Genomic DNA, 10,735 nt, shown 5'->3' with positions numbered 1-10,735 from the left:
TTCAGTGCCAGGTGAGTCTGGCCTGGAAACAGCTAGAAGCAGTTATATTTTGGTGGAGGATTTGGTTTTGGGAAGCCCTGCTCCTCCCACCTCTTCCCCAAGAATGTTTGCAAGACATTCTCCCAGACAGAGCCAGTATTTTGATTCAAATACCTGTTTTGAGACTATCCAGATGTTTGCCTACATTGCAGACTGCAGGTGCAGTGCTGAACTGAACCAGTCTGGGTACAAAGAGCAGTTTGTGGGTTGGCCAGGGTGTTCTTTTTGAATACAGCAGCTCTTTTCATGCTGACTAAAGCTGGGAGACAGGTTAACGCAGCACTGGGTGGGTGCCAACAAGCCTCCTTGCAGGGCAGTGTGCATTAGCTCATGGTTGGCCTCCCATTAGTACTGTCACGTGCCTGATACATACATGGAGCCTCGGAAGAGCCCTGCGTGGAGTACATCACCCAGCCAAACCCTGGCCAGACCAACTTGCTCTTACAGTGCAGACTCGGCTGAAACAACCAAACACCCTCCATTTCTACCACTTTTTAATGTGTGAGCACTTTATCTTAAAAAACCCAAAGGAAAGCAAAGCTGTGGCAAAGCTGCATGGGGATATGGTAATGCACGCTTCAGAAACACAAGCTTAAAAAGGTATTCAGGACCCTACAGAAGTCCCAGCACCGCTCAGAGGGCACAGCTGTGCGTGTGTCAGCCTGCACACTGCAGCCTTCCTGCCACAGGGGATTATTTCCCAGTGATTGCTGTTCCCAGGCCTCTGCTCCACTCGGCAGTTGATATAAACCATGTTGTAAACACATCTGATCAAAGAGTGCATTCACCTTTCAAGTGTCTCATCAATGCGTCTTTCCAATGTTTTCTCAGAAACACTGCTATGTTTTTATAAATGTACATTTCATATACGCTTCTGGCAATACACTATATTTGATTTTTAAAGGAAGAGAGGCCTTAGCTATTAAACACGAAAGCACGGTAAGGCACTTTGCTGAGAAGCCATTTGGAATCCATGTTCTTTGCAAGGTACAAAGGTATTTATGGTACAAAACAATACTGCTGGCAGAGGGCTTGTTTGGAGACATAACTAACCACTGCTCTCATCAGAGTGGTATACATAGTATGGCTTTAATTCTGATCAAAATCACGTCCTCCCTTTTTTTTTCTGGGGTGGGCTGAAACTGGAATTTTTGCAAACATAACTAATGGGAAATGATGGGGAGTGCTGTCTACAGGGATGGAGGAAAGGAGGTTTCGTCTTTAACCATGCAGTCTCCTAGCCTGGTGGCGATACTGTTCAGTGCTCTGGGGAACAAAGCCAAAAGTAATACTAGAGATGCACCTCTGCGGTGCTGATCTGCCTGGATGTAGCTTACATAGCTCTGTACAGAGACTTACTTTTTTTTTTTACTTTAAATCCCTTTAAGGTATTTAATACTTACAAAAAACAAACAAACAAACAAACAAAAAAACAACAAAAAAAAACAAACAAGTCTACTCTATTGGAACAGATTATTTTTCAAAAGCACATTGATAAACCTGCTTTACACAGACCCCTTGGATAGCGCTCAGGCCTTGTGCTTTACTGTTAGGACATCATGTTGAGAAATTTACTCTCTTCTGCCAGGGTGGTCAGCATGGAGCTCATATCTCCTATTGCCATATTGCTTATTCCCGTGGGTATGGTGGGCAGAGTCAGAGAGTTTCGTGGAGTCGTCAGGCGAGAGGAGTTCTGGGAGAGGTTCTGCAGGATGCTGGGGCTCAGGGTTCCTGACATCAGGCTCGAGTGGTCCCCATCGTCCATGATGGCATCAAAATCTATCTGGGGCGGCTCAAGACCTTGCGAGTCCACCGTGCTGGACACCTGGTTGGTGCCCGGGGATGGCAGAGCGGCCGGCTTGCTGCTCAGTGCGCACTGCTGCTGCCTGACCCTGCAGTCCGAGTGATTATCAAAGCCGCTGTTTTGTTCGTACATGTGGATTTGACCATAATAGTACATCAAATTATTTTCCCTCGTGCCATCTGCACACTGTTGGGTTGATGCTGGCAACATGTCGCCGGTTCTTTTATGCACAGCCTCCATCGCCTCCTGGCCTGGGCTCATGGTGTTTGTAGGGTGAGGAGTTCTCATGTAGCCCAGCTGCTGTACGGTGCGGAGGCCTCGAGGCCTGTTGGCCGGGCTGGGCTCAGCGGGGGGACGAGGTTGGACCATGCCAGTTGGATACGTCTGCGCTGAGCCCATCATGCTCTGCTGGGGCTCAAAGCTCTGCTGGTTGGAGGGCATGATGGGCTGATGGAAAGCCTCCTGAGCCATGGGGAAGTTCATGTGGGTTGGCTGAGATGAGTAGTTCTGCTGGCTCGGTTCGTGCATGACCTGGTTCAGCATTGTGCGCTCGCTGTTGCTGCTGACCATTAAGGATGGGTCGGTCGCCATGTCTATTTGCTGAGGGTGGAGGTGGGGCCCAGGCTTTGTCGCCATGTTGCTACAAGATGGAGAGAGCTGATTTGGGTTTCCGTTGATTGCACTGGGGCTCAGCATCTGATGAGCTTGGTTATACCCTGCCTGCGAGCCCAGATCAGGGTTCATCCCTGGGCCTAGGCTCATCGGCTGCTGCCGCAGCTGCATACAGTTTAGCCTCTGCCCATCCATGCCCACATTTCTTTGCATAAAGCTCTGCTGTGTTACATTCATGCTGTTCTCTGGTAGCTGCATCTGCTGCTGGTTGTAGCTCTGGTACTGACCAAAGTTCTGCTTCTGCTGGACCACTGCTAAGTTCCCTTGTGAAAACTGCTGCTTTGATTGATTGGACATAAGATCAACTGTACCCGAGCTTACTTCGTTCCACTGGACAGGCATGTTATTTTTATTCATGTCTGAGGCCGTGTCAAAGCTCATGGGACATTCTGCCATCATGGGCCCCAAATGGCTCACGCTCGCCTCGGCCACCGCCATCCTGCGCTGGTTGGGAAAGGCTGGTGGCTGCAGCTTCCCACCTCCCTGGAAGCTCTGCATCTCATTGCTGTACCCCATGGAAGTGCTCTCAGCTGCTGTCCCGTTATTCTGAGATTTGATGTACTGTACCACATCATCTGGCAGCATAATGTCATCATCTCCAACGGGCACCTCTGCCTCCCCAGACATGGCTTCCATGGCGATGTTTTCACTGATGCTCAGTGGCCGGGGCGAGTAGTTGTGCCGGGCAAGACTCCCATCAGAGCGCCCATAGCTCTGCATGCTGAAATTCCTCCTGTCTGCAGGATGTGGAGGATGGAAGGGGTTCATGCTGTTGGTGCTGTTGAAGCGGTGAACCCTTGGGAGGGCCTGGGGCTCTCCAGCAGGTCTCCTCACTGGGTCGCTTGCCCGTCTCGTGCAGTTGCCTGGAACCTCATGGGGAAATGCTGCAGCGGATGTATAGCCATAGGTGTTGCCATCACTGCAACGCCTGGGGCCTGGTGGGAGGCGAATGGAGGGCAAGGTGGGCTCTGGCCCATCCATTAGTGAGATTCTGTTCTTCAAGGTCATCCTCTCCATGTTTGGAAGAGGTGTTGGAGGAGGGCCCCCTGTGGCAGCAGCGTACTTGGCTTTCAGCCTGTAGTGCTGAGCTGGTGTGAGGTTGAGTAGGCCCGGCATCCCGCTGCATTGGCTCGCCTCACTTGACCGGCGAGAAGCATCCGTTGAAATCGGGTCATAAGAGTCAGCAGAGCTCGTGTTATTGGGACGGTGCCCGAGCTGTGAAGCCTCGCTGGAGCGGCGGCTGGAGAAGTATGGGGAAATCCCTGATGATCTGCGGCTCACGGTGTAGGCAGAGCTGATGGTGCTTGTCGTACTATCACGGCGCTCATTGATTTGATTCAGCATCGTAACCTCATTGACAGACAGCTCCATTATTCTTGGATTAGGCAGCGTAGCAGAAGAACCACCACTGTTTTCTAGAATAGAGCCTAAGAGAAAGATTGTGGGGAAGGAGAAGATTTAGTCAGTTGAGAAATTCCAGTTGATAATGTTCTTAGTTCCAAAACAGAGACACATTAAGGCACCCCTAAGCCCAGCTGCTGAGGAAGTGCCCTCACATGAGCTTCTCTTAGCGGGGAAAAAATAGGACTGGTTTGAACCATACCATAGGGCAAATGAGTAGCTACAATTGCAGCTGCTTACTGGAACAGAAACACAACAGTCAGGCACAGGAGGCTGCCAGATCAAAAACTGACAGTCAAGGGTTCTTCCCACACTAAACCAAGAAACTTCAATATACTAAGCCTGAGGTTTAGTGCAAACAAGGACCTTGAGACTTCTTGGCAAAGAAACTAGAGGAGCACAAAAGGGATCATAAAGACACCGTTATCAAGAATCTCCAGCCAGTGGAAATCTAGTACATGAACCTGTAGGCAGTAGCCATTATTGCTAATGGCTATTACTCTTGAAGTAACAAAAAGCCTGCTGGGGCAAGAAAATGTATGGAGGAATTGGCTGGTTTGCTGCTCTGCTCCAGCAGTCTCTTTGGAAACACACCAGCCCTTGGAGAACTGTTACTGTTGGAACAAATCCAGGTAGTCTTGTGGCTGCCACTAGGATGCTAAAGACTTCTGCAATTGGGTTCTGGACATGCCAGAAATAAGATTCCTCTGCTTCCCTTCACAGCTCTGCAGTCCAGGTCTCTTTTGCACATAACCAGACAGCTGTGCTTCCACTCAAGTTCTCCATTTTACCTAACATCTCTATCCAGCAAGGACTGACTCAGACATCATAAGAAACAATCCTACAGGGCAGACTTTTGGTTATGAGACCTGAGACAAGTTCTGGAGCATTCCTTCAGGACAAGGCCTAGGCCCATGGCTTACCATTTCCTGAGATGGGAGGCAGCTTGGTGTTTCTGCCTTGTGGAGCTGGGTTCACCCATGAGCAAGAATCCTTAACTGTCTTGAGTTTCTCTTTCTTGAGCTGTTCAAGTCGTTGCATTGTTGTCATGTGTTTCCTCAGTTGCAGGCTGACTGTCAAATTACCAGATGAGACCGTTGAGTCCACAACAGGAGCGTTGTCATCCAACGCCGTCAGATCTCCCAGACTTCCCCCGCTGTGCATGTTCATTTCTACTCCACTGTCATTGTTGTTGGTGCTGCCCAGGGGTGACGGCTCACTGCTGCATGATGACTGGCCACCAGGACTGGACTGACACATCTTGGGAAGGAACAGAGGAGGAGTTGGACAAGTGAAAAGAAACTAGGAGCTCAGTACCCCTCAATGGGTTTCCCCTCATGTTACCCTTCTCTACCATAGGATCTCAGCTCTACCAGAGAACATGGACAGCTTCCCTGGAGAGGAGAGCAAGGCATCACCTCCAGCTGGAGAAACTATGGTGTGTTCCAGTGGAGGATGGAGAGGAACAAAACAATGTTCCAGTAAAATATTAAGGGGCAGAAGCTTTTTGAAGGAAAGCAGCACATGTTACCTGGTGCAAGGCATATGGCAGCAAGCACTGGCTTATCTAACATAGGATCAAAGCCTACATATTTCAAAGACAACGTATTTCTGTCCATTCTATCATATAATTGGATTAGCTGACAAATTTCCCACCTAGGTAAAAACCTCATTCACTGTTTGCAAGCTCCCACTTACAGATAAGACAGATAAGCAGCATAAATACTTAATTTATTTACATTGGAAATTGCATTAGAATTGGGTAGTTTATTTGCTATAGACATTAAAAGGTCTGAACTTTCTCTGAGGTAGCATTGGTGCTACCTGACAGCACACATAGCTTCTCTGCTTGAAGCCCATGCTCCAGCAACTGTCAGAAAGTGGGAGCACTGAAAAGGCAACAAACTTTGCCTGAGGCCAAGGTGGGAGTGCACGGTGATGTTTTACTGTTTTACAGCAGCTCTCACTGGCAGGTCTGACTGGCTCTGATTGCCTCATAGCCCTTCAATCAGGATGACAGAGACTGCAATCCTGGGACTTAATGGTGAGCTGTGATATTCAGAACAACGGGATAGTGAGGGTCCTGAGACACTGTTACGTTCTCTTTTTTCTGTGTTTGAATAAATATCCTCTGTTCCCCACCATCACTTCAGTCTGCATGCCTCCACCTCCTCTCTGCAGGGTTAGCTGGAGACAGGAGGTCTGCTAGAGACCGTACTTTATTCAGCAATTTTAATACAAAGGATTTCTTTGCTCACCTTAGTACCGACTGTCCTTAGGAAGGTAGAGTAAGGAAGGGTAAGCAGGAATAAAGAACAGGTTGTTAGGACAAAGACAGTAACGACAGAAAAGACCATGTTAGTATATGGAGGAAGAGGGGAGTGCAGAATACAACACAAATTGCTAATATTTCCTCATTCCATACCCTGCCTTCCCTGCCATAGTATCACAGAATGGCTTGGGTTGGAAAGAAACTCTAAAGTCATCTAGTCCAACACCCCTCCATGAGGATACCTCCCACAAGATCAGACTGCTCAAAGTGCCACACAACCTGATACTGACTGCTTCCAGGGATGGGGCATCTGTGGACAGCCTGTTCCTGCACCTCACCACCCTCTGAGGAAAGATTTTCTTGGATATACCTAATCTAAATCTCCCCTCTTTTAGTGTAAAGCCATTACCCCTAGTCCTATCACTGCAGACCCTGGTAAAACTTCTCTCTCCACCATTCTTAAATGCCCTTTTTCAGTTTTTGGGCCAAGACAAAAGCCCCTTGGAAAGCCCTCCCACCAGTTTCTGTGGGTTTAGGATTAGACCAAAGCTGGATCGACACACAGGGCCTCAGAATTAAGGGAAGTAGTGAAACATCTCACCCCTCTCACCACTGATTTTAACCAGGAAACATCAGATGATCCTCCAGGATAGATGCTGCTCATTATTCATGCATGAGTGAGGTGCTGGACAGGGAGAGTGTAGAGGAGCAGCGGACACATGGGTCCTGCTGTCAGTAAGATATCTTGGATGCAGCCCTGGGAGCACAGAGAGCTAGGAAAACAAGCCCACACTTTCTGAAGAAATTGGGTGGGGAGCTGTGATTGTGGCGGTTTTGTTTTTTTTTTCATTATTAAAAAAAGCACACAGAGGAAAAGTACTGGAGAGAGGTCATTCTGTTCACCAATTCTCACGGACCATTTTTATAACCCAGTGCAGAGTGTTATTAAGGTAAAACTGTTCTTTTAGTCAGAGACATTTTGGATGTGAAAATGCTCAAATCCTTCATAAACAAAACATGAAACTCATTACTAATTTGTTAAAAATTACATCCCTTAGCCTTTTTCAGAAAATCTTTGTCCTTTCAGGGTATGTTGTTTGGTTGGAACAGTGATCTTTTAGCCGGATTCAAGTCAAGAAAATATATATTTTGGAGTTCAAAGTCCTTCCAGCTCTACCAAGAAGTCTGGGGACTGTATTTACATCCTCCTTCAAAGGCGAAGGCCTTTCTTTCTGCCACATCCGGCCCATATTCTGCCACACTCTGAGCTGGTGCAAGAGACCAGGACTTCAGGAATGAAGGTGAAGAGAACTATCAAAAGGCAAAAATGCTCCTATGCATTCAGTGCCCCATCTCCTTCACCAGCAGCAGTATGCAGAGGAGCAGGTGGGCTCCCTGCATGTGCTGGATGAGTTTTGAATGCACTTGGGCCCATCACTGTATGTACTTTGTTAGCATCACTGACCATGCTACTGCCTACTGTGGAGTTGCTGTAATGGCTGGAATGTTGTTAAATAGTCTTTGTTTCAGCTTGTGGCAACTCACAGGGCTGTAAAGTATGATCACGGTTGACTGCAAGCTCATATTCTGTGAGTCAAATAAGAAGGACTGTTCATTCCAGCTCACCTGATTATTGCAGGCATCACTTCCCCACCCTATCATCCCACAGCAATCCTTCCTGACATATGGGGGTCCTGCAGTGAACTGATGTACCCCTGAGCAATTAGCTCTAGCTGGGACAGAGGGTTGGACAAGATGATCTCAAGAGGCCCCTCCAGTTAACTCCAGTGAAAGAAGAACAGTGAGGGAGGTGGGGAAGGAGGAGGGAGAAAAGGGATGGACTTCTGCCTAAAGATACATTAATCAATCTGTGTCCTACATCTCTTGTGCAATTTAAATTGGTGAGGAGGGTACTGCAAATCTGTGGTGTTGCCACATTTTACCCAAGTGTACAACATAGGCGGGCCAAGCATGATATCACATAGCCCCCGTGACTCCATGGATGGAAATTTGTGCTGCTGGGTAGGAAAGTACAAAATGTTCTGGACTGTGCCCTGACCTGCAATCTCATCTTTGAACCTGAACTCTAGGGTGTGGGCAGCTGAAGAGCAACTGTAAATGGCATGCAATGCTTCACGCCCCCACTGTACTGGAGAAATTAGGAACCGTGTGAGTTCTGCTAAGAGCAACTGCTCTTACCACAGAATTCTCTGTTTTTATCGTCTTGACTTGTAAGCAATCCTCCATGCTCCTTGTGGTACTGTTGGCCTCGGGGCTCTCCTCTGACACCTTACTGCTCTGCTTGGCACTCGCCTCATTGTCCCCATTTTCCTTGAGAGGAGGTGGCCTTGGGTGCACGTCGTTGCGCTGTTTCTTTGTGACGTGGGCATCAGGTCCGTGTACAGTCTTGACATGTTTCCTGAGCGAACTAGGGTCTGTGTACCTCTTTGTGCAGCCAGGGATTTTACAGACATAGGGTTTCTGTAAATAAAAGCAGATATTGTGTTATACTTAGAGCAAGCCCAAATATTCCAGGTGCATTATATGGGCTAAGAGAATATAGTGAATATGGCTGCTGGCAACAACAAAATATGGGGCATCTGCTCCACAGGGTTGTCCAAGACCAAGATACTCCCGATGTGATATATGGGCTGCTGCTGATCCACACAGACCTGGCCAGTCATTTGATGTTGGCTAAACTCCTTGTTTTCAGTTGTTGGATTAAAAGACAGCTAAGAATTCATGAAATACTTTCCTAATATTACTTTCCCATGTATGTATTTGCTCGGGTGACCACAGGAATGTTTCCTGATTACAAATGGGCGAGAGGTGATGTAGAGGACTGGCCATAGCACGTTGTCTCTGCCAAGGTGGGGTCTGCATCGTGAAAATGCCTGAGACCTGGCTGATGGAATTCCAGCAAAACCAAGCCGGACCAGAGTAACCCTAGACAATCTATCATACCACTCCAGCACCTGTCACCTTGCAATCTGTTATTGTGCAAAACAAACCACAGACATGCAATGTTTTTACAGACGATAGTGCTCTAGTCCTGAATTCATGAATCATTGATTGCCACAGGAAAACAAGGATGAAGCCATGCTTCTGAAAACAGAAGTCAGCAAATGGATACTTTTCTTCTTTTTCTTCTTTTTAACTTTTTTTTTTTTTTTTTTATTTTTTATTGAGCTTCCAATTCGAAGAGCATTAGCACCACAGTTCTTTGAGCTGATGCTGCTGTACTGGAAGCTCTGAATTCATCACAATTTCCACTTTCAGCCTCACAGCTACTCTAAGTATTTTTCTGCCAATGCACTGGAATAGATCCACAAAAAAAAACACTCCTATAGAGGCTGTTTGAAGGCTTCCCAAAATGGCCATTCTTACTCATTTTTTAATCTGTTTTCCAATGTTATCCAGAAGCTTGCGTAAAAAAATACAAAGGAGTGTGTACTATAATCACAACTATAATCACATGAAAATCACCCAAAATCTGTTTCTTATTCAAAAGCATGCTTCCTGGCTGATCTTGGCAGGTCATTTGAATAAACTAAATGCTTGTAACACCACACTGAGGTAAACATTTAACATATTTTAACACTGGGTAAGCCAAAGCACAAAAAGTAAAATTGTTTATGAATCTCATGCAACTCCTCCTATGAGGCATTATAGAAATATTATTACTGCTACTAAAACTGATTCTGAAGAGCAGATACCACCCTGTGCTAAAAAAGCAACATTAAACAGTTCAATGCTACAGAATGCAATAGAAGAGGAAAGAATCCTATCTGTTATCTGAATCTTTACTTTGTGTTGTTGGATGCAGTCTGTGTAGGGTATCAGCACATTAAGTCAGGAGCACAAGGAGCTGGATGTTACTGCCCTATAGTTTCACATCTGTGCAAAATGGGAAAGCAGAGGAGCAGGCACCTTGCATTCAAGCTTTGCTCAAATGAAGAGTCGTGTCATCACAGACTCTGTGCAGCTCCTGATCTGGATCACTTGGGAAGCTGAACCTATTTGAAGAAATGTAATGTAATAATACAGCCAAAGGCAAAATTCCATATGTAGGAATATGGGACATCTCTCAGACAAAGAGAAGGGAAGACTCTGGCATGTCTAGGAGGGATCCTGGAAAAGCTCTAGGGATCAGAGTTCAAGTGATCTATGGGCAAAAAATAGTTCACATAATAAGATTAGTTCACGTGTGCTTCAATGCACGCAAACTGGTCAGAGAGTCTGTATCCAGTACTGAATGTTGTACTAGAAGTCTTGGTTCATTCAAGTAAGGATCCTTAGGGATGGAAGAGGCACACAAATTTGATTTAAGATAGGAAACAGTGCTGTACTAGCAGGAGACTTCAGTGTCTTGACTGACGTACTTAACTTGAGAGAAAGAAGAGTGGCTTAGCAGTATAGTGCTGTGGAAGGGAAATAGCAAAAGTGAAAGAGACATTGCATCCAACTCTGGAGGAAGGCATAGGAAGCTTCCAGGGCTGGAAAACAAGCTATTTCTAACACATGAAGTTTTATCAGTGAGAATAAAT

At 46.6% G+C, this 10,735-nt stretch overlaps 1 protein-coding gene across 2 annotated transcripts in view; it reads right to left on the bottom strand.

Moving 5' to 3' along the window:
* Window positions 1-1,398: 1,398 nt before the first annotated feature.
* GLI2 (GLI family zinc finger 2) overlaps window positions 1,399-10,735 on the bottom strand; it is a 35,947-nt gene continuing 26,610 nt past the window's right edge. For both annotated transcript variants that reach the window (XM_010713898.3, XM_010713897.3), the window contains 3 exons: window positions 8,388-8,669; window positions 4,840-5,176; window positions 1,399-3,942 (listed from right to left, as the gene is read on the bottom strand). In XM_010713898.3, coding sequence (XP_010712200.1) covers window positions 1,589-3,942; window positions 4,840-5,176; window positions 8,388-8,669 — 2,973 coding nt within the window. In that variant the 3' untranslated portion in view covers window positions 1,399-1,588. The remainder of the gene's footprint in view (window positions 3,943-4,839; window positions 5,177-8,387; window positions 8,670-10,735) is intronic.

Source organism: Meleagris gallopavo, chromosome 7, assembly GCF_000146605.3.
Source record: "Meleagris gallopavo isolate NT-WF06-2002-E0010 breed Aviagen turkey brand Nicholas breeding stock chromosome 7, Turkey_5.1, whole genome shotgun sequence".
NCBI classification, from domain to species: domain Eukaryota; kingdom Metazoa; phylum Chordata; class Aves; order Galliformes; family Phasianidae; genus Meleagris; species Meleagris gallopavo.
This window is presented reverse-complemented; position numbering and strand designations above follow the sequence as displayed.